The 24,106-nt window shown below is 34.4% G+C and overlaps 2 protein-coding genes and 1 pseudogene across 2 annotated transcripts; 2 read left to right on the top strand and 1 right to left on the bottom strand.

Annotated features, from left to right (window-relative positions):
* Window positions 1-6,948: 6,948 nt before the first annotated feature.
* LOC145620166 (arogenate dehydrogenase 2, chloroplastic pseudogene) lies at window positions 6,949-8,247 on the top strand (annotated as a pseudogene).
* Window positions 8,248-11,099: 2,852 nt separating this feature from the next.
* Window positions 11,100-13,189, top strand: LOC145620855 (cytochrome P450 76AD1-like). The gene is made up of 2 exons (XM_081675577.1): window positions 11,100-11,987; window positions 12,578-13,189. The coding sequence occupies exons 1-2, from the start codon at window positions 11,100-11,102 to the stop codon at window positions 13,187-13,189; spliced, it is 1,500 nt and encodes a 499-aa protein (XP_081531703.1).
* A 615-nt stretch (window positions 13,190-13,804) lies between these two features.
* LOC145621324 (amino acid transporter AVT1I-like) lies at window positions 13,805-21,086 on the bottom strand. Its single transcript, XM_081676065.1, has 2 exons — window positions 20,927-21,086; window positions 13,805-14,964 (listed from the first exon to the last, which is right to left on the bottom strand). Exons 1-2 carry the CDS (start codon window positions 21,084-21,086, stop codon window positions 13,805-13,807), a joined length of 1,320 nt encoding a protein of 439 aa, XP_081532191.1.
* Between the last annotated feature and the right edge of the window lie 3,020 nt (window positions 21,087-24,106).

The following is a 24,106-nucleotide window of genomic DNA, read 5'->3' as shown; positions in this document are numbered from 1 at the left end:
TAAATTAGTAATCATCGATTTTGTGTCTATGTTGTGGATCTAATCAAATGTATATATATAAAAGTACTTTGGATTTTAATGTGATAAAGATTGAACGGAATACAAGGGTTATAATAAAAAGATAAAATTATTAGCTGAGCTTTTAGAAAGGATATACATTTGTAACAAATATAAAAAAGAGTTTTTTTTTTTTTTTTCTTCTTCTTCTGTAGTTTTTAGAAAGTATATTAATGCACCAATCAGGTTATAATTATTAATGCAGATCAACTCAAAAGAACAGGGCCTTAGTCCGTTGTGACTTTAATTAGCTTAGTAGCCCCTTTTCTTTGACATTAATAGCGCTCACTTACAAATTTAGTGTGTCTTTTGCAATGAATTATTCTTTGGTTGAGTATATGTCACGTAAGCCAATGTAAGCAGATTAAATTCAGACGCCTCCCAAGCTCTCACATGCATGTCGTTTTGTCAAACACATCATAATTATTGAATTGCGTCCATTTATTAACATGGATCTAATCAAATTTACATACATGGCATAGAAGAGTTCTATAACGTGATAAATATTGAATGGACGAAGCTAAGGCATGGGTTATAATAAAAAGATAAGGTTAGTCAAGGTCTTTGAAAGAAAATACATAATAATATCTTCAAGCCAATCATGCATAAAAAATTCATAATGGTCCTTAAACTCAATATGAATAAACTTAGCTTATTACCCCTTAACCTTGTAGAGGAGTTCCCCTTACCTTTTCCCTTCACCCCCAAAGGTCTAGCTCGTTAACCTAGGTCGAGTTTACCTATGACAGGTTTTGGCCAGTTTGACCCTTCTTATTACCTTAAATTTATTTACAAAAGTATCATGTATCATATTGGCCCATAAGCCTGATATTAATTTAACTTATTAGCCCCTTTTCCTTGACATTAACAATTTACAAATCAAGCGTGTCTTTTACAATGAATTAATTTTTGGTTAAGTATATGTCACGTAAGCCAATGTAAGTAGATTAAATTCATATGCCGCCTCTCACATGCATGTCACTATGTCAATCAAGCACAGCGTATCTTGAATTGCGTCCATTTAATAGATCTAATCAAATTTACATACATGGTGTAGAAGAGTTCCATAACAATATAAAGATTGAATGGAAGGCAAGGGTTGTAATAGAAAGATTAGATTAGTTAAGGTTTAGAAAGGAAATACATACTAACATCTTCAAACAATCATCCATCATAAATCCATAATGGTCCTTAAGTCCAATATGAATTTAACTTATTTTCCCCTTTACCTTGACATCAAGGGTGCTTATTTACAAATTAAGTGTGTCTTTTACGATGAACTTATTTTTTGTTGAGTATATGTCACGCAAGCATGTCTATATATGTAGATTAAATTCAGACACCTCTCACATCTTATTGAATTGCTTCTATTTAGTGGATCTAATTAAATATATATACATGGATAGAAGATTTCTATAACAAGATAACGATTGAATGAATGGCAAGTATTATAATAAAAAGGTTTTATTATCATATCACAATTATTACTTTTTGATAAAATATTAAAGGCTTGTTCTCTTATGTTGAAATTCAGTTCACTTCAACTCAGCTTAGTTTAGTTCAATTCAGTTCACTTCAGCTCCTAATTTCCTTCTCTTATAAAATATTCAGTTCAGCTCAGTTCAGTTCAGCTGAGTTTAGTCAATAAGAACAGAACCTAACTCTTTTTTTTTTTTTTTTTTTTTTTTTTTTTTTTGTTTACGAATATTAATACTCCAGCTATTCTAGCTTCTATTCATCTTATAAAGTATTGTTGTATATTAAAGTCAGTTAATTACTTAAAGTATTTGTCAACCGTTGTGTAGCATTTCAAATATTTAGAGGGAATTTATAATTTATATACTGTATACGTATATAATTTACTAGGTGTATGTAATTTTGTACTCCACTTTTCGATTTTCTTTGGGCGGTGTTTTTTCAGACAATAGAAGTGGACCTGACCATGACCCATGAATGGAACAGTAGATCACACAAACACCCAGTCATGAACTCATGACTTAATTAAGAGTCACATCACGTCATCACTCACATAGTCACATGTATCTTAGCTTTGTCTTTTTTAGCACTCTTGCTGTCATGATAGGCCAAGCTAGAGAAGCTTAATTGGCCAGTTCAAATGATATTCATACGATGTTATAATCATAAATTGGTTATGATTTAATTGTAAGTTGTAACATTGACAACACATTAAATTAATAATGTAGTGACATTTACAGCTTTGGATTATATGATCAGATACATAAAAAATTATACTACCTCTGATAATGGTTATACAATTTTTTAATTTCTACAATATAAATTGTAGCCATTACGACATTAAATCAAATCTCAACCCTTCATTTAGGGCATATCCTTTCCAGCTTATTTTCAATTCAATTTAGTTCAGTTCAGCTCCAATAAGTTCAATTCAGTGTTTATTTTAATTTATTTCTCTCATAAAATATTCAGTTCAGTTTCGATCAGTTCAGTTTAGTCAGTCAATCAAAACAGGCCCTTACTATAACTAATATTAATTTTAGTTTTTCAAAAAATTGATAATGAGAAAGAAAAAAAAGGTTGTTTAAATTTCACCTCCAGTAATACTTTGCTTCTCTCTTCTGGAATCAAACATGTTTAAATTTCACCTCCAACCTTTTCTCATGATTAATGTCGCGATTGGCAAGTTTCTTGATGATCTTACGATGTTCCTTTAAACCTTCCCCTCCTAATTTAATTTTATTTTTGTGGGGCAGAGGTTGTTGGGGTGTTCATCCCAAGTCCCACATAGAAGAAGTGAGGAGGTGAAGAGCTCCTTATAAGTGAGTGCACACTCTATATAAATTCGTGTGGGTTAGGCCCAGAGCGGACAATATCATACTAATGTGGATTGGAGTGTGCGTGTGACCCGTCAAGGTGGGTGACCTGGGCCAACAAAGGTCATAGTGTAATATAAACCATCAGAATTGTTAAATTATTCCGACCTAGATCAGTAGTACATAGTTTGATTGTATTTTTATTTTTTTTATATATAATTTTTTTTGTCAATGTATAAAAAAACTAAATAGTAATCCAAATCAACGGTTTATAACTTTATATTGGTCAAATTAAAATAAATAAATTATTGGGATTTGATCTAATGTAATGGCCACAATTACATTGAGCCAGTAATCAAAACTCATCCATATTTTCTTAACATAAACTTTTTTTTACAATTAGTTTTTAGGCTCGGGTGATGTTCCGAATTATTGCATTCATTACATGATTGAAATCCTTATTTATATTTGATTTTAATAAAGTGACGTACATATAATATGGTAATAGCCGAGTGGCTAATACTATTTTTAAAACTTAAGATCATGAGTTTAAATCTTATACAATCCATAGGTTAATGCGTATCAATTAGTTACATGATGATCAATCGAGGACGTTTGACTTAGACTAAGGGCCTGTTCTCTTACGTTGAAATTCAGTTCAGTTCAGTTCAGTTCAGCTGAGTTTAGTTCAGTTCAGTTCAGTTCAGCTCAATTCAGTTCAGTTCAGTTCAGCTCAATTCAGTTCAGTTCAGTTCAGTTCAGCTCCTAATTTCCTTCTCTTATAAAATATTCATTTCAGTTCAGTTCAGTTCAGTTCAGTTCAGCTGAGTTCAGTTCAGTTCAGTTCAGTTCAGTTCAGTTCAGCTGAGTTCAGTTCAGTTCAGTTCAATTCAGATGAGTTCAGTCAATGAGAACAGGCCCTAAGGCATTAGGTAAAATAATATCGAGAAACTTTATTAGGTACACTTACTCTTCATGGTCATATCATACTCCATACTTCGATCCGTACTCCATATATTCCAGCATTTAAGACGATGCATTGAGGGGTAACTATTCAGAAGGGATCGATGGGGTTGACGGCGAGACAAGCCGAGACCGGTAGTAGATAGGTGTAATCTACTATGGAGTTGTAACGACATCATTTCAAGGAGTTGTGGTATAGGTGTCAAAAACCGACCAGACTGACCCGATTTCGAAAACAATAATCATGTTTAGATGGGGATCCTACTGTGTTGCAAGGCAATGTAACAATGTTCAAAATGCCAGTAATTTATCAACCATCAAACCCTTTTACCATCTAATATATGCAACTCCTCTCAATTATAATTACACATCAATTATGGATTTATGATGGATGATTGTAATGTATTGGAATTCAATTTTATATCGATCATATAGGGGGCTGATGTATGATTTATACTTTATATAGAACAATGGGTGTCACCTCTATAAACCCCAAGCACCCCCATATGACCTATATGAATTCCACATTAGCCCCTCAAATGTTGATGGATGTGGGAATATGTACAAGAGGTTGATAAGTTAATTTTTAATTAACATAATAAGTTTGACTATAATTAATTTTTAATTAACATAATAACAACATATATAGTCATAAATATGTTGTTAGATAATTATTAATTTAAAGTATGATAATACTTCTTCCGCCTATTTTTAGTTGCATCACGGACTCCTAGACATGTTTTGGATTTTGGGGTAGAGAGAAAAAATAAATTGAGTCTATATGATAGAAGAGAAATAGAGATAATTTATTAGTTAAAAAAAAATAAAGTGATTCAAGTAATTTGAAACTCCCTCTTTAGAAAAGTGATCCTACTTTCTCCGTTTCCTATTATGTGCAACATTTGCCAAAAAGGAAAACTACACATTATGTGCAATAAAAATTTTTCTTTCCATTTTTGGCAAGTGTTTTAAATGAAATTACTATTTACTAAGAGCAACTTCAATGGCAAGCCAATTGTCAAATTAGCTTGTCATGCCACATAAGCTTTCAAGCTAATTATGTTTGTAGCTAGTTTCATCACCAATGGCTAGCTATTAGCTTACTATTTTAATTATCAATTTATTATTTTTATCTTAACTAGGGCAGCTAACGCGCGTCATAGCTAGCCATATGTTGAAGGTTTTTTTAGTTTGGCTTTTAAATCACAAATTTAGTTAAATTAACAATAAGAGAAAATTTTCCTTAAAAAAAAAAAACAATAAGAGAAAATATATAAACAACTATATTTAGGTGGTATTAGCACTGTCAAAACGGTTTGACAGTTCGGTTTCGGTTCGGTTTGAAATCGGTTCGGTATTCAATCGGGTCGGTGTGGAATCGGTTTAATTCTCTCACGGGTCGGTTTTGGTTCGGTTTAAAAGTTATCAGTTCGATTCGGTTTCGGTTTATTCTTAAGCGGTTTTAATTCGGTTCGGGTTGTAAACAGTCCGGGTAGTAAACGGTTCGGTGCAGACGGGTTGCGGTTTGTTAACGGTGTGGTGTAAACGGTTTTTATCCCGATTCAAACAGTTTCGGGTTGGAAACGGTTTCGGGTTAGAAACAGTTCGGTTCTTTTTTGGTTCAGTTTATAACTGGTTCGGTTCTTTTTCGGTTCATTTTTTAACTGGTTCGGTTCTTTTTCGGTTCAGTTTATAACTGGTTCGGTTCTTCGATGGTTTAACCACTTTAACGTTATTCATATCGGTTCCATTTCAAGTTTACTAAATTACGGTTCGGGTCGGTTTTCGGTTTCAAAAAATAAATTGTTTATCGAGTTGTTTGGATTCGGGCAGTTAAATGGTTTTGGTTTGAAATTTGATAGTACTTGCTAACCTTTTGCGTTCACAAGTTTTATATAAAGTCGCGAATCATTTCATATTTAATATTTAGGCATCATATTATAAACAAATTCTCATTGATTTTATAAATACATATTATGTTCTGTTTCAAGTTTAGTCATACTGATCTTACTAGTTTATTACGAAGTAGATTATAAGAGTTAGTGTATTAATGTATTATTGTGTTTACAATTAGGTTATTATATGCTTCTTATTTAATAATTTATTTACATGACTAGAGGCAGTAGTGTTGCTAATAGTTTGAGGCAGGGCCTGAGCCTGCTTGTTTTGCTCTTGTTTGTGAACACTGATTATCCTTAATGAATTATTTGCCTTGCTATTTTAAAAAAAATATTCTAAGATTTCTAATATTTAATCCATTTAATTATATTCCCGTCAAAAAAAAAATCCATTTAATTATATAAAAAAGTTTGTAAACGGTTCGATTTAGAAGCGGTTTGGTTCATAAACGGTTCGGTTTATAACCAGTTCGGTTTACAAACAGTTCGGTTTGGAACCGGTTTCGGGTTAGATACGGTTCGGTTCTTTTTCGGTTCGGTTTTCTTTCAGTTCGGTTTATATTTGGTTCGGTTTGTTAACGGGTTCGGTTCTTATACGGTTTAACATTATTAGGGTCGATTCGGTTTCGGGTTTACTAAAATACGGTTCGGGTCGGTTTTTGGTTTCAAAAAAATCGGTTTTTAATCGGTTCGGTTCTCATTTGGGTCGGTCGGTTTCGGGCAGTTAAACGGTTTCGGTTTGAAATTTGACAGCACTAGGTGGTATAAAATATAAATGTTCAAGACAACTAACATTAATGAAAGCATAAAAGTACATAAATATTTTAGAGGGTATAGTTGTCTAAACACTATTCATTAAAAATAGCATGTACATATTAATGAGGGTATGTATGTAAGTACACATTTTAAAGGGTATAATTGACATTACACTATTCATAAGAGTAGCTTTCTACTTTTTATAAGGTAGGGATTACTAATTGACTTTTAACATTTTCTTTTTGGCAAGTTTTTTTATCAAACAAATTAGCTTGACAAAGCTAATTTGCTTGATTAAGCTAATTACATATTTTGGCTCCAATGGACAAGCTAGTAGCTAGATACTATTTAAAATTGCAAGCAAGTTCCTAGCTACAACCATTGAAGTTGCTCTTTGTATTTGATGATTTGATTATATCCCTTAGTTCCATTCTATTATTGCATTATTCCCTCCAAAATAAAATACACCATTCTCCGACAAAATGCCTTTTCTCTCCTCCACAACCACCACTAAGCTCTTACCGGAGTTGGCGGTTTTTCGGGCAAACTCCATAACCACTCGTCGTGGCGTAAAAAACCTAATAACCATTCGCAGTAGCCAATCAGCTCAGCCATACGACAACAATTTTAAACTTCCCGCCATTGATGGCGGCACCCCATCGACCTTCACATTATCCCCTTCACCTTCATCCTCATCGTTATCTTACCCGAAACTCAAAATTGCCATAGTTGGGTTCGGAAACTACGGTCAATTTCTGGCAAACACACTAGTTTCTCAAGGTCATAAGGTTCTCGCATATTCTAGGTCCGATTATTCGAAAGTTGCCTCCAATATAGGAGTATCATTCTTTCTGAATCCTCATGATCTTTGTGAAGAACATCCGGAGGTGATTTTGATGTGCACTTCCGTTTTATCAACTGAAAATATGTTGAAGTCACTTCCATTGCAACGTCTTATAAGACCAACGCTCTTTGTCGATGTTTTCTCGGTAAAAGAGTATCCACGTAGTTTGTTTCTTGAGACCTTGCCTCCCGAATTTGATATATTATGTACTCATCCCATGTTCGGACCCGTTTCTGGAAAAAACGGGTGGGAAGGTTTGCCATTCATTTATGATAAAGTTAGGGTTGGGAGTTCAGAGGATGAAGTCGATAAGATTGAATTGTTTTTGGATGTTTTTAGGAGAGGTGGATGTAGGGTTTTAGAGATGAGTTGTGCAGAGCATGATAAGTACGCGGCCGAGTCTCAGTTCATTGTACATTTTATAGGGAGAGTTTTGGAGAAGCTTGAATTGGAGGATACACCAATTAATACCAAAGGATATGAGAGTTTAATGAATTTGGTGGATTGTACGTCCAAAGATAGTTTAGAGCTTTTTCATGGGTTGTTTTTGTACAATCAGAATACTATGGATCAATTAGAGAGGTTAGATTGGGCGTATGAGTTAGTTAAGAAGAAGTTGCATGGCTTGCTCAAGAACTAGCTACATAGCTAGAGCCACAAAATTTATGGCAGATTTCGGCTGGTTTTTAAGTTTTACTACAACCTTTGTTTCAATTACGAAGTATTTGCAATGATTATACATTATTGATGTATCTAGAAAGTTAATTTAAATTTAATTGAGAATTTAATTTACATTGTTTGATTTAATTTGCCTAGTACTTCGATCATATTCGTTCTCATTCATGTACGCAAATTAAAAGTATGGTTATATTTATTTAAGAAAAAGACAACTTTATTTTCTTCTTCCAAAAGTTTAGGATTTGATCAAATGTGGTAATTAAACTGATGATTATGTGATATTAGTGGTGTTAATTAGTGCTAGAAAAGATAGCTTAATTAAGTTAATAAGAACATAGTTAAAGAGAAAGACAAAATTATATATATTAGCCGCGTACGTTATGACTTACAGCTTGTTAAACCCAATCAAAATTACTTACTTTATGCAGCAAAAAACATTAATTAAACGTCTATGTAGATTTGTTTTTTTTTTTTAAAAAAAAAACGTCTATGTAGATCAGAGTAATCATTATCATATACTTCCTCCGTTTTCTTTTAGATGCAACACACACTTTTTCACGGTATTTAAGAAATATGGGTTCACAAGATATAATACACTTTAAAATGGGATGAGCGGTTGTTAGGACTTAGGAGTGTAATTTAGTGGAGCATGTGCTTTAAATAAGGAAAATAGTATACTTTTTCCCTAAAGTAACATTCCTTTTATAGTGTGTTGCAAGTATTGTGACATTTCTTTTTTAGGGAAGTGTTGCAAGTAAAAGAAAACGGAGGAAGTACATATTTATATCACACACATTAATCATATGAACGCACTCAATATACTACGGAGTATAGTTTTACTTTTTTTTTTTTTTTTTTTTTTTTTTTTTGAATAATACTATAGTTTTACTTAATATGGCCATTTTTTAACATTCAATTAAATATACGAAATGCAACATATATATATAATCTCCATGATTTTTGGAATACCCATCGCTAATAACAGGTTATAATCCATGAACACATTATCTCAATATCTATTACACACCGTGCCTTTTCAATGTGGCCAGTTTTACTTATTCATAGGTTCTCAGTCGGTCAAAGGTTATTTTTTATGGGGTTACTCAGTCGGTTAACGCGTTTTTTATGTGAGAGTAACCCTTTACCGACCGAGTAATCCCTGACTAACCGTCTAACCTGTGAACAAGTAACCCCTAAATAATAACCCCCACCACATATAAATTTTTTTGATTATATACAATGGTAGATACCCGAAATTAGAAATAGGGGTATGAAATTCGCATTGTTAAATATATTTATACCAAAATTAAGCTCAGAATTATCAAAAAAAAAAAAAAAAAAAAGTTAATGTCGATTTTCATGTTAAGGAATAACAATAATATTGACATGTAAAATAAAGTAGTTATACTTATTTTTTAAGATTTCAGGCTCAACCATAATTACCTACAACCTTACTTGAGCACTTTTTTTGTGGTTTAAAAAACAACACATAAATCGAGTTATTTCTTGACACACTAAATGAGTCATAGATTTGATTGATGAATAAAAATATACATTTATTTGTCTATTAAATAGTCATCAATAGTTGTTGAATATTTCAAACCATAAAATGCAAAATATTGATCGAATACGATTAGGACTAAACGATATCCTTTTTAAATTATTAAATTTTCAATATGATTATCTTTACACTTATAAAAAATCATGGAACGTAATTATCAAATCATCAAACAAATACAACCTAGCAATTTGAGGCATTGCTTGAGCCACACACTAATTTCTTATATTTATAAATAATATGCAAAAGCTAATGTGTATAAGATAACTAAAACTAGAAATATATTGAATTAAAATAAACATTAATTACATCGATTAACGCGTGATTTTGACATGCATTCCTAAATTTAGGAAATATTTTGAATGTTTATCTAATGTCCTAGAGAGTTCATTAGCAAGATCCATCCTAGCTTATAAATTAAACATTAATTATAAATTATTAATAAATTAATATTCGAAAAGCATACATGAAATAATTCTAATAAGTAATCATCATATGACTATGTTAAATCTTATGTATAGAGCATTGATAAATGATGTATAAAAAAAGTAAATTGTGCAAAGTTCAAAATGGAATAGTAGTTACAGTTATTGTGAAAAGGAAGGATTATTTTTTGGACAATATAAGGTACTAAAAATCCTGTTTCATGTCTTTTAGTTATCTAATCATTTAGGAAAAAGCTATTGTTAGAGTTTCGGGTACGAATTTTGTAAAATGACATTGAAAGAGCCATCGAAAAATTCAAGAAAGAACAAAGAGACCTAGAAGGGAACGACACTCGCATGGATAAACCTTTAGTTGTATTTGGATCTAGTCAGTCCCTCATTTTGATTTGTTAAATTTTTTTGTTCTAACCTTAAACATATACGTGGCTAAAAGTAATTGTGAAAAAGATATTTAGCTTCTATAATTATGAAATCTAAACTCCCTGTCCCTTAATACATTGCCTCTTTTGAGCATTTATTCCTCACATAATAAAGAGAAAGAGGCATTGTACTAAGGAACGGAGGGAGTAGTATAAATAAAATATACTTCATCTTTTTTTTTAGTTGACACCTTTCTATTATCACGTTTGCCAATACATATTTTTAACACTTAATAACTTCAATTATCAACATTGTAAAATTATAAAAAGTGGATATTAATAAAATATACATATAGACGATTCAAACAAAATCCCACATGATAATATTTTATCGTATCTATAAATCACAAAAGCGAGTCAAAATTTAGTGTGTGAATAGTGTAAAAGTCAAACGGTGTCAACTAAAAAAAACGGAGGAAGTATAAATTAAGATTGCAAAATTCTAACAACCACAAATAATCCACAATACAAAAGTTTGTTAAAACTTCTTGTAGAGGTGTATAAATACAAACATAGTGTGTGTGTGGTATTCTCATGCATCTTCCATTGACCACTGAACTTGTGCATAAAAAGAGCATTTGTTCACAAAACTCAAATTACCCTAAGATATTTACTTTGATTACTTGATTTTTATTCTTATAATCTATTTTCTTTTTTAAGCATTTTTGACACCATTCAAGTAACAACTATGGATAGTACAACAATTGCTATGGTTATTTCTGTTTTATTTGTGTTTTTATATCATGTCAAATCCTTGTTTACCCGTTATTTTTCTTATAGGCTTCCACCAGGTCCAAAACCAAATCCAATTTTTGGCAACATTTTCAATCTTGGAGAAAAACCTCATCGATCCTTTGCCAACCTAGCAAAAATTTACGGCCCATTGATTAGCCTAAAGCTAGGCAGTGTCACAGCCATTGTAGTGTCATCCTCTTATGTAGCTAAAGAGATGTTTCTAAAACATGACCAGGCATTTGCAAATCGAACCATTCCTGATTCCGTTCGAGCTGGCAACCATGATAAACTCTCCATGTCATGGTTGCCTATATCTCCACAATGGCGGAACCTTAGGAAGATCTCTGCTGTCCAATTACTCTCAACACAACGCCTCGATGCTAGCCAAGCCCTAAGGCAAGCCAAGGTATCACAACTTCTTTCATACGTGCAAGATTGTTCTAAAAGATTGCAACCGGTTAACATAGGGAGGGCAGCATTCACTACCTCCCTAAACTTATTATCAAACACATTTTTCTCAATCGAACTAGCTAGCCACGAGTCTAGTACCTCCGAAGAGTTTAAGCAACTCATGTGGAACATTATGGAGGAAATTGGAAGACCTAATTATGCTGATTATTTCCCCATTCTTGGCTACATTGATCCATTTGGCATAAGACGTCGTTTGGCTTCTTACTTTGATGAACTCATTGCTGTTTTTCAAAACATTATTCGTGAAAGGAAAAACATTAGATCAAATGATGATTCAAGTGCAAAACATACAAGTGACATTCTAGACACACTTCTCAACCTCTACGATGAAAATGAGTTGAGTATGGGTGAGATTAATCATCTCCTTGTTGTGAGTATTCTTACTTTGACTTCGATCTTCATATAAGACTTGTCTTTCTTATTGTGCTTTTTGTTTTTTTAAATTGCCATATTCTTGCTCTTAGGTAGCTATTCTTTTCATAATATTAATACATCAAACACATTTTGATCGGTTTAATACTTTGATTATTAATTTGACGTTTATGTCTTACATTGACCATAATAACAGTCTAATACATACGTAGTATAAATACATATATATAGAATTAGGTAAGTAAAATTGTAATTGGATTGTGTCAATGTATGTATGGCACCAATAAATATGCACTCCAAAAACTTATGTACGACAATAAGGGTAACAATTCTAACATATAGATCATACACAAAACGTAGCATTAAAATTGTTATGGGCTAGATATTGAATGATTTGTTCAGTTAAAAACTTAAATTATACATGAAAAGATACGCTTTAGAGATAGTTGTATCAATACGATGGTGCAATGAAATATTAAAAAGTTGTTCGTATGAAGTAGAAATCCTCATATACAAGTATATTAAATTTCACAAACCTAGCAATAAAAAACTTCATGTAATTTTTACTTTGAAATTACCATATGCCAGGACATTTTTAACGCAGGAACAGATACTACTGCAAGCACTTTAGAGTGGACAATGACAGAGCTAATTAAAAATCCGGATATTATGATCACATGTCAAAATGAAATTGAACAAGCTCTTGGAAGAGGTGGTTCGAGCATTCAAGAATATGATATCTCAAAATTGCCTTACCTGCAAGCCATCATTAAAGAAACGTTACGTTTGCACCCTCCTACAGTGTTTCTCCTCCCACGTAAAGCAGACAATGATGTAGAGTTATGTGGCTTTGTAGTTCCAAAAAATGCACAAGTTCTTGTCAATCTATGGGCTATTGGCCGGGATCCAAAGGTGTGGGAGAACCCGGAAGTATTTTCACCTGAGAGGTTCTTAGAATGTGAGATCGATTTGAAAGGACAAGATTTTGAACTTTTACCCTTTGGAGCTGGTAGAAGGATATGCCCTGGACTTAATTTGGCTAATAGAATGTTGAACTTGATGTTGGCTAATCTTCTTCATAACTACAATTGGAAACTTGAAGATGGTATGAATCTTAATGATTTAGACATGGATGAAAAGTTTGGAATTACATTGCAGAAGGTTAAGCCTCTTCAAGTTGTTCCAATCCCAAGGTATTAATAAGCAAGTTATTATTAATACCAAAAAAGAAAATAGTCTTCTTCTTCTGTTTAAATATTGATGCAAACTTTATTTATAAAATATATATTGTTATATCGAATAAGACTATCTCGAGAAAAATGGATTTGCTATTATTGGCTAAAGATAATATTATGTACCGATGTACCATGTACGTACTCTTATCATTGTATTATGTTAGTAACTTTTTTTTTTTTTTTTTTTTTTTTTTGAAGGGATGTTAGTAACTTATTTAGTAAAAGTAAATAATATGAAATTATGAATAGAAACGTACTTTGTTTGGTTGATATAATAATATAAGAGTTGTCATATTCATCTGAGCAATAATCAAATAATTATAAGTGTTAGCCATATCATCAACTTGCATTATTAATTACTTCACAAATTAAGTTAAACGTGTATTTATAAATTATTTTTGTACAATCAGAATATTAGCTTAGGGATCAATTAGAGAGGTTAGATTGGATGGGCGTACGAGTTAGTTAAGAAGCAGTTGCATGGGTTCCAAAAACAAAACATAGCATTAATAAACGACGTCGCGTTAAAGTCAATGAAACATCCTAACAAAATCAGAGCAAAAATACTTAAATTGATTACTCAATATGTAATTTCTGCTAATATATCATCCAAAGAGGTATATGTACCGGATATCAGGATCACTATACTTAAGCAAACAATGCACCAAATGAAGAACCGTTCAACAACAAACCGAGCTTGGCTAGAGCCACTATCAATGCTTGAAATTTTTAAGTAACATAAACACGGCATTGTAAGTGAAGCCGTGGCACAAAGCAATGCTCCAGTAAGTGACATGAGGTACCCAAAGAACGGAAGAGACAATGATATGACAACTTGTGAAGCGAGTAAGGCCATTCTAATTGTAGCCTTAAAACACTTGTTCTTCTGATAATCATTTGAAAACCAACCTTCGGTTGAAATCACGACAGGCTTCAATATCAATGCATATTTAGCTAGAGGAGTGATCAAAGTTGTGTAAATCGCAATTTGTGAGCTCACTTTGTTCGTTGGGAGGTTCAAAGTTATTTGTGACTCAACACTTGACCCGAACATTAAGTACCCAGAAACTGCCATCGAAAAATAGATGAAAGTGGAAAATGTAAAGCACAGGAGTAAAACTTTAGAGAAATCCTGTTTTCTCTGCATAGAAGTATACAGGGCAGGAAAAACAGGATGAGAACTGTAACATAACATGTATAAGCTTATCGCGGTTGGCATTCCTTTCCAATTAATAAGGCCGGTCCCCGGATCATTTCCATGGTGAAATCCAATCCCATCAACAGCTCCAACCCATACAACAGATGCAAGTATAACAACAGAAGCGAAAACTCCGGTTGCAGAGATGTAGGCCAAAATGCTTAGGTTATCCAACAAAATGACAGGGAGTAGAACAAGAGCAACCAATATTATGAAGCATGATTTTCCATCAATTGAGATTCCAATTGCTTCAAAAGATAGTTTTGGGAACAAGTTGTGTAGATTATCTCCTTCTAAGATCAAGAAACTTGTACTGACCATATAAAGGTCTGCATATAGAATAATGGAGACAATAATTTTACCAATTTTACCAAATGCATACTCTCCTATGTGAGTGTATGTTTTGATCCTTGGATCTGATTCCATGCATCGCTTCACTAGCAAACTTGTGTAAGTTGATGCCAAGGATATACCGAAAAGCAAGATTAGGCTTAACCACCCTCCGGAAGCTAAAGCATACGGGACTATCAATACTCCATTTCCTAAAAACACAAGAGCATATTGACTAAAAATGTCAAGAGATAAATTGTCGTGATTCTTAACATGCTACAAAGTACTTCATAATGATTTATGATCATCTTTTTCAAAAAACTTAAGGGACTGTGAGATAATACGTAACTGACGCAACTAACTATTATAACAAGTTTTTTTTTTTTTTTTTTACTCCGTCTATTATTATATAAATTCTTGTTGATTGTAATAATGTCGTGTGAGTCAGTGGACAGTTACATCCAAAAGTCAACTAAATATTTTACAATTTGAAGATGCTCTATGCCTCTTTCCATTTAAGTAGTGGAAGATGGTCATCAGATCAATTGCTACTGAACGTTCAGTGATGAGTATTGAATAAGAAGGCTAAACATTTAGTGCAATTTTTTAATTTGACCAACTTGGTAGCAACAATTAAAGCCTTTTCTTGAAATGCAAATTTGTTGTCCACGTTAATTAATTTGTGGATCACTTAGCTTTTTATTTTTTTTTTTTTTTTTTTTTGGACACAGTGGATCATTTAGCTTAACAATAAGGATTATTAATTATTTTGATTAATTAGTTTGTTAACATCATGATTAATAAATTGCATGTCATAATTAAAACTGTGTGGCAAGTAAATAGAAAATTGATTATTGATTAATTAGTCTATCTGTTACTCCCTCCGTCCCTAAATTACATTCCTCTTTCTAGCATTTATTCCTCACATAATAGAGAGAAAGAGGAATGTAATTTAGGGACGGAGGTAGTAACATTTTTTTTTTTTTGTTAAATTATGTTAGATACTGTAAACTCCTTAGATTGGATTGTTTTCCATTAATCAATATATATAGGGTTACAAACGTGAGTCCTAATCACATTAGGAATCTCAAAAGATATTTACAAATATTCACAAAATATATCTCCTACTATAACAGAATAACTAGAATATCTATCGTATATTCTATCACACCCCCGCAGTCATAGCGGGAGGAGGTCGTACGCTGAGACTGGATTTGAACTCCAGAAATAGTTGTCGAGGGAGGCCTTTCGTGAAAATGTCAGCAAACTGATAACGAGATGGAACATGCAGGACCCGCACTTGCCCCAACGCCACCTTTTCTCGAACGAAATGAATGTCCATTTCGACGTGCTTGGTGCGTTGGTGCTGTACGGGATTATGAGATAAATATATTGCACTGACATTATCACAATAAACAACAGTAGCCTGGCGAAGTGGGCAATGTAACTCCAAAAGAAGATTACGAAGCCAGCAAGCCTCGGCAACAACATTTGCGACACCCCTGTATTCTGCCTCTGCACTTGATTTAGAAAGAGTAGGTTGACGCTTTGAAGACCGGGAAATAAGGTTGTCCCCAAGAAAACAACAATAACCCGAGGTCGAACGACGAGTGTCCGGGCACCCGCCCCAATCAGCATCAGTATAAGTAATCAAGTTTGTAGGAGATGAAGGATATAAGTGTAACCCGTGATTAATGGTACCTTGAATGTATCTTATGATGCTTTTCAAAGCATCAAAATGAGCTTGTCTAGGATCATGCATGAATAGACAAACCTGCTGAACTGCATATGTAATATCAGGGCGAGTAAAAGTAAGGTACTGTAAAGCACCTGCAAGACTGCGATAAAGTGTTGGATCATGAAACTGAGGGCCAGAATCTGCACTGAGTTTGGATTGAGTATCCACTGGGGTTGCCGCAGGTTTACAACTAGCCATACCTACGCGCTCTACAATTTCCTGTGCATATTTTTGCTGAGAAAGAAATAAATATGAAGGAGTACGAGTAACAGCTATACCCAGGAAATAATTCAAAGGACCTAAGTCAGTCATCGGAAACTCATTCCGTAGGTGAGAAATAATGTTCTCACGAAGCCGATCAGAGGAAGTAACCAACACAATATCGTCAACATATAGTAGCAAATATGCCACATCACTTCCGTGCCGGAAAGTGAATAAAGAATTATCACTTTTAGCAATGACAAACCCCATCTGCAAAAGATAGTTAGCAAATCGCTGATACCAAGCTCGTGGAGCTTGTTTTAGACCATAAAGAGCCTTGCGAAGTCTGCAAACATAATCTGGAAAACGCTTGTCAACAAACCCGGGGGGTTGATGCATGTAAACACACTCATTCAAATCACCATGTAAAAAGGCATTTTTCACATCAAGTTGGTGAATAGACCACTTACGAGCCATAGCTAAACTCAACACTGTACGAATAGTGGCCGGTTTAACAACCGGGCTAAAAGTTTCATCACAGTCAACTCCTTCAACCTGTGACCTGCCATCACAAACTAGACGAGCTTTGTGTCTTTCAAGATCACCATTAGCATTCAATTTATGTCGAAATAACCACATACAATTGACAACATTCACCCCCGTTGGCCTAGGAACCAATTCCCATGTCCCCGTTTCAATTAAAGCACCATATTCATCACGCATCGCTGCATTCCAATTAGGGTCAGAAAGAGCCTGTTTGTGATTTTTAGGTAAGGGAGAACGGTGTAAGGTGGTGCTAGGAGGGGAAATGGTTAAGACATATTTTGGATTGGGTTTAAAAATCTCATGTTTGGATCTAGTTTGCATTTGTGGGGAATTTGGAGGTGGTCTAGTTGGTGTAATTGGCATGAGGCCTCTAAGGGGAGGAGGAGTGTAAGTATTTGGGCTTGTAGGTGAAGGAGGAGAAGGTTGAAGAGGTGAGTTGGGCCGAGAATCTGGGTGGGCCGAAGTAGAACCAGCAGGCGCTGGTGTGGCAACGAGTTGGGCTCGCTGGTCTTGCTGGGCCGTAGGTGAACAAGCAATGGATTGGCGCTGCTGGGTTTCTGTCTGGGCCGAGGGTAATCCAGCGGGTGCTGGGTTTTGGGTAGGCAGACGAGGCCGCAGGCCTGCTGTGGCAAAGTGATTTGGGCCGCGGTTCTCTTGTGGAGTGGGCTGCCTAGTGGGTATTTTCAACACATGTTGAAGCTGAAATAAGGGGGATGGATCACAATCACCTAAAAAATTATAATCCGAATTTTGATAATGCATGATGTGCCGATATGGAAAAGTATGTTCATCAAAAGTGACATGACGCGAGATTATAATTTTATTGGTTGAGATATCTAAACACTTGTAACCCCTATGTTCGGAAGGATACCCAAGAAAAACACAAGGTGTGGATCGAGGTGCTAACTTGTGTTTGGCTGTGGCGGAAAGGTTAGGAAAACAGAGACACCCGAAAACTCGAAGGTGAGTGTAGGATGGGACAATGCCAAATAAAGCTTGAGCAGGAGTAATTTTATTGAGAGTTTTGGTAGGCATGAGGTTCAACAAATAAGTGGCTGTTTCAAGGGCATGACTCCAAAGGGGAGGTGGGAGAGAGGCATGAAAAAGAAGTGTACGTTTAATATTATTAATCGTACGAATCATGCGTTCAGCTTTGCCATTTTGTGATGATGTATGTGGACAAGAGAAGCGAAAAACCAATCCATTTTTGACACAGAAAAGTTTGAACGGATCATTATCAAATTCGCGACCATGATCGCTTTGGAATGACTTAATGGGACGCTCAAATTGAGTAAGCACATATTGTCGAAAATTAAGGAAGGTTTGAAAGGCTTGAGATTTATAGACAAGAGGAATAGTCCACACATAATGAGTGAAGTCATCTAATAGAACTAAATAATATTTATGTCCTTTTTCACTACGAATAGGAGAAGTCCATAAATCAGCATGAATAATCTCAAAAGCAGAATAAGTAGTACTATTAGAATCATAAAAAGGCAAGCGAGTATATTTTCCCAACTGACAACCTACACAAGTAGTGGAGTCTTGCTCCTTATTACAATCAATAAAATTTTTATTCCTAAGAAAGCTTAAAGTTGGTGCTCCAGGATGTCCTAAGCGGTTGTGCCATGTGGAAGGGGATAAAGCAGTGAGTGATGTAGCTAGACAAGTAGATGGTGTTTTTGTGACTGGATAAAGGTCTCCCGCACTATTGCATCTGGTTATTAGTCTCCCCGTTCGTAGATCCTTCACAGAAAAACCACTAGGGTCAAATTCTATAGACACAGAATTATCAGAAGTAAATTTACGAACAGAAATTAAGTTTTTAATAATTTGGGGGGTTAAATAAACATCACGAAGGGATAGGGATTTATTTGCAATGCTAGAGTGACCATAACCCGTAATTGGAATGCGTTGACCGTTTCCCACTTGAATAAAATTATTAGTGCTTAAATTAAAAAGGGGTAAGAGATTACCGGCGTTATTGGTCATGTGGGAAGTGGCCCCGGAGTCCATGTACCAAGACGGATCATAGTTTTGAAGGCTCATTGTTGCAAAAGAATTTCCAAGCTCGGTGGGAGTCATTGCGGACCCATACTCCGACCCTTGTGACTGAAATTGTTGCTGCTGTTGCGGATAAGGCCCAGAGAAATAGGCCTGTGGGGGTCTGCCTTGCTACTGGGCCGTAAACCCAGGTCTTGGAGGAGCCCACTGCTGCGGGTAAGGGCAGGGAGCAAAGCCCCATTGTGGAGCTTGAGGCTGGGCTTGGTTAGAACCAGCCCACGAAGGACTGCCCCAAGACGGAGCCTGTTGCTGCTGCTGTGGCTGGGGTTGCTGCTGCTGTGGTGCCGTTCCCCGGCCACGGCCTCTGCCCCGGCCACGGCCGCGGCCCTTGCTCCGGCCACCGGCGCCGCTGCCCCGGCCACGGCCGCGGCCCTTGCTCCGGCCACCGGCGCCGCTGCCCCTACCGGCTGTAGAGTTCTGCTGGGCCGGGGGTGCGGTGGTGGATCCAGATGAAGTGGAATTGGTGGTCTGAGCCACAAAGGAAGAGGCTTGAGCAGTGGTGTCATTAGCACGCCTTGATTCTTCAAGTAACAATCGAGAACGTGCAATTTCGAATGATGGAAGAGGGTCCGTTTGTTGTATCATTGCAGCAACCGTATCAAAATCAGTGTTGACGAGCCCCGAAACCAGTCGAATAACCATCTTTTGCTCCGACACCAGTTGATCAACATTGGCTAATTGATCTTTTATGTTCTTCAATTCACGGCAATATGAAGAAATATCTGAAAAATTTGAGAGATGTAAGGCATTGAACTGATTTTCAAGATATACGGCTCTAGTGGTTTTATTGTCTTGAAAAATTGCCTTGAGCTTGTCCCAAATCTGTTGAGCCGTAGCTCCTTTTTCTATAACTGTTTCAAGCAAATCCTTGGAGATTGTGCTATAAATCCAGTTCTTGACAATGGAGTCAAGTCGTTTCCACATCTCATCCGATATATCCGTCGGTTTAGTAGTTTTAGGGTCAATATGATCAAGAACATTGTACGCGTGTGTATGACACTCAAATAATTTAACCCAATTGGAATACTGAACTTTTTCTCGATCAAGTATAAGAGGAAATACATTCTTGATGTTATTAACACCTAAAGCAGGGTGATAATTAGAAGAAGAGGAAGGTGTTTCGTCGTCTTTGGTCATGGTATTAGTGGCAGTAAGGAATTAGGCGCACCAAACTTAAAACAAGATAAAAGGAAATAATTGATTAAGAAATCAATTAAAGATGGGAAAAAGCCTGCAGAAGCACTAATGTGAGGAAAGATCCGTGTAAAGAGGACAAAGATGGCGACGAAAAAATTAAAGAAAAAAAAAAATTTGCGGAAGCTAGATCGTAACCTAAAGATGTGATACCATGTTAGATACTGTAAACTCCTTAGATTGGAGTATTTTCCATTAATCAATATATATAGGGTTACAAACGTGAGTCCTAATCACATTAGGAATCTCAAAAGATATTTACAAATATTCACAAAATATATCTCCTACTATAACAGAATAACTAGAATATCTATCGTATATTCTATCAAATTAGTATGTTAACGTTTAACATCATCTAATCTACGGCATTAATAATATACCGAAAATTGAATAAGTACTCCTTAGAAAGGATTGGAAAGAAGTGAACATACCTAAGATAGTATTAGCACAGTTGAATAGAGTCTTGGAGAAAGATGTGTTAGACTCTTGAATAGAAGACTCCGTATCGTAGTCATTCGCCGCAGTCGCCGCCTCTAGCTCCTCCACAAGTGGTTGCGTAAGAGAGGTATAGCTGTGGAATTCACCTTCCATTCTTTCGGAACTAATCAGCTAGCTTAGGCAATAATAAGAAAGGAAATAAAATGGAGGGAAGATTTTTTTAATTTAGAAAGGTTTATAACATATACTTGTAGTATCTCTAAAAAAGTAACGTGACTCGAGACTATTTATATAGTCATCGTAACTTTTTTTTTTTTTCGAGACCTTAATTTTTTATCTTATGATTTGCAACTTGCAAGTGGGAAATTATTGAATAATCATGAGGGTTAAACTTCTTTTTTTTTGGTGTTAGTTATACATTATTGGTCTAATTCTGGTTCATGTTTGACTCTAGTAGAGTTGGGTTTGAGTTAGGTATGCACGTGGTTGATGGTTCATAAAACTTGGATTGACCCAGCATAACTTGTTAGGCCAAGATGATAACATATAAAAGCGAGACACATTGAAAAGAAACTATGCTCAATCTGTGTGCTTGTATATGGACTATGTCTCCAAAATTAGACAAAAGGATCAGGTTGTGTATGAACTCCTTTATAAGACGCAGTGACGCAGTAATGTAGTATTAAAATATTTGTGAGGATCCGCCTGTGTAATATAGGCCGTCATGATTTAAATTTGGTGTCCATATTTACTTGTTACGACTTGACCTATTTGTCACTTTCTATTTGATATATAATAGACTATGAAGTACGGAGTACTATATACGGAGTATTAAATAAACAAACAATATAATTCCTATATTAAAAGCTGATGAGGGGCTTATTTAGTTCATTTATTATTTTGCTATTATTTCAAAAAAAAAAAAAAAGTGGACCTGGACTATGGTCCTCCATAAATGGGACTGAAAATCACACAGACAAGAGACAACACTTTATAAATTAAAAAAAATAAAAAAAAAAAAAAAAAAAAAAAAAAAACAATATTCACGTTTTATCAGGCGTTAGCTGATCAACTATTAATCCTATCCTCAGATTTTTAGTAATTATCTTTGTGGACCATGGAGAAGCTTGGCAATTAAATTTCAATTTCATAAATTGGGGGTTTTAGATGATGATACATCGTCTAACATATACATCACTTTAATGGACAGATATTTGTGACTTTGGATTATATAATAAATACATACAAAATATCAAGTGTTGGTTGTTTAATTGATATTCAGAAGTGGTTTTCTCCCTGTTTCTGCATCAAGTACATGCAATAAATTGCTTGTGATAGTTGATTATGATTATTTTCCGTGTAATTTTATTTTCATCTTGAAGACTAAGGCCTTGTTCACATTTACTTAATTTCAGTTCAGTTCAGCTCTAAGCAGTTCAGTTCAGTTCAACTTCAATCAATTCAGTTCAGCTCAGCTCCAAGCAGTTCAGTTCAGTTCAACTTCAATCAATTCAGAACAGCTCCTAATTTTCCTCTCTCATAAAATATTCGTTTCAGCTATGTTCAATTCAACTCCAATCAGTTCAATTTAGTTAGTTCAGCTCCAATCAGTTTAGTTTAATCTACTTCAATAAATGTGAACAGACCCAAAACCAATGGACCTTTTTTGGCTCACAAGCAACTCATGTACGTAAACTCAAAATTATAATACAAAATATTAATGACTTGATTATTGGAGCATACGTCTATGATACGATCTAAATCTATATATATACATGGATAATGAGATAAAGATTGAATGATAACCAAAGGTTTTTATAAAAAGATAAAATTAATTGTATGAAAATAGCTTTATTAGCCTCTTTAGTTTAGTTGTTTGGAGATTCATATAATGAGATAAAGATTGATTATAAAAAGATAAGGTTAATTGTATGAAAATAGCTTTATTAGCCTCTTTAGTTTAGTTGTTCATTAGAGTTACTTACAAATCAATTGTGTCTTTTACAATGAAATCGGTTGAGTATAAGTCATATAAGCCAATGCAAGTAAATTGAGTTCAGATACCTTTTCACATGTCACTCTGCCGCAACCTAAATGAAGAGATACCTACAACTTTAATTAGATTATACCATCAATCGAATCAAATACATACATAATGGAGAGTCGAATCAAAAATTTAATGGAGAGTCCCCTAAAATGCATTTTACTCGATTAAATTGTAATTTCATAAATAATAGATCAGAGGAGTAAAATGCATTTTAGGGGACTCACCTTCAATACTTTTCATCGTTTGTGGACTCACCTTTTACTTTTCATCGTTTAGGGAGTGCCGGTAGGTATTAAAAAAATTTCGGTGAAGTAATTTTTTTTTTTTTTTTTTTTTTACAACTAAATAAAAATAATGACACATACTCCTCCTCCTAATAAAATAAAACACTGCTAATTAAAATAACATAGATTAGACTAAAGTCAAGCAACTTGCAACTGAGCAACGCTTCCATATTAGACGAAAAAGCTTCTCCAACACTCTTCAAAAATCATCCATTACTCTTGATCAGTACAGGTATATATTGTATCTAAATGGTATTTTTTTTTTTTTAATTTGGAATTAGATGACTTTTATCTTATCTTTGGTTGTGTATGCAATTGATAAGGGTTTAGGGTATTGTTCAGATGTTTGAAATTTTTTTGTCAAAATTGTTCAATGTACTAGTGATTAATTGATTATGTGTGATATTATGATAGATTGAAGATAGTTAATATGCTTATCCCCCAATTTTTGTGGGATAGGGTTTTGTGGTTTGCTTGAATATGGTATTAGATAAAGAAAATTGAAAACAAAACAGAGTAAGAAGAGGTGAGTTTATAGGCTTTTGGATAATCAATTTGTATAATAAAAAATGTCGATATTGATAATCTATAAGTTTTATTTAATTTATAACTATATACTCTATTTATCTTATGTAAATAATAGGTACTGATTAATATGGAACCAAAACCTTGCATTGTTGTTCATCATGGTGGATGTTGGAAGCTAGTTCATGGTGTTATGGAATACGAGGGTAGGTTTACAAATATATATAATGATGTGGCTGAGGATTTGAATGCATCACATCTTAAGATGTTAATATCAAATTTGGGGTACACTAATCTAAGCAAGTTGCATTATTTGG

The sequence above is a fragment of the Chenopodium album genome, chromosome 27 (assembly GCF_948465745.1).
Source record: "Chenopodium album chromosome 27, dcCheAlbu1.1, whole genome shotgun sequence".
NCBI classification, from domain to species: domain Eukaryota; kingdom Viridiplantae; phylum Streptophyta; class Magnoliopsida; order Caryophyllales; family Amaranthaceae; genus Chenopodium; species Chenopodium album.
The sequence above is the reverse complement of the archived record's forward strand: the minus strand, read 5'-3'. Positions and strand labels throughout refer to the sequence as shown.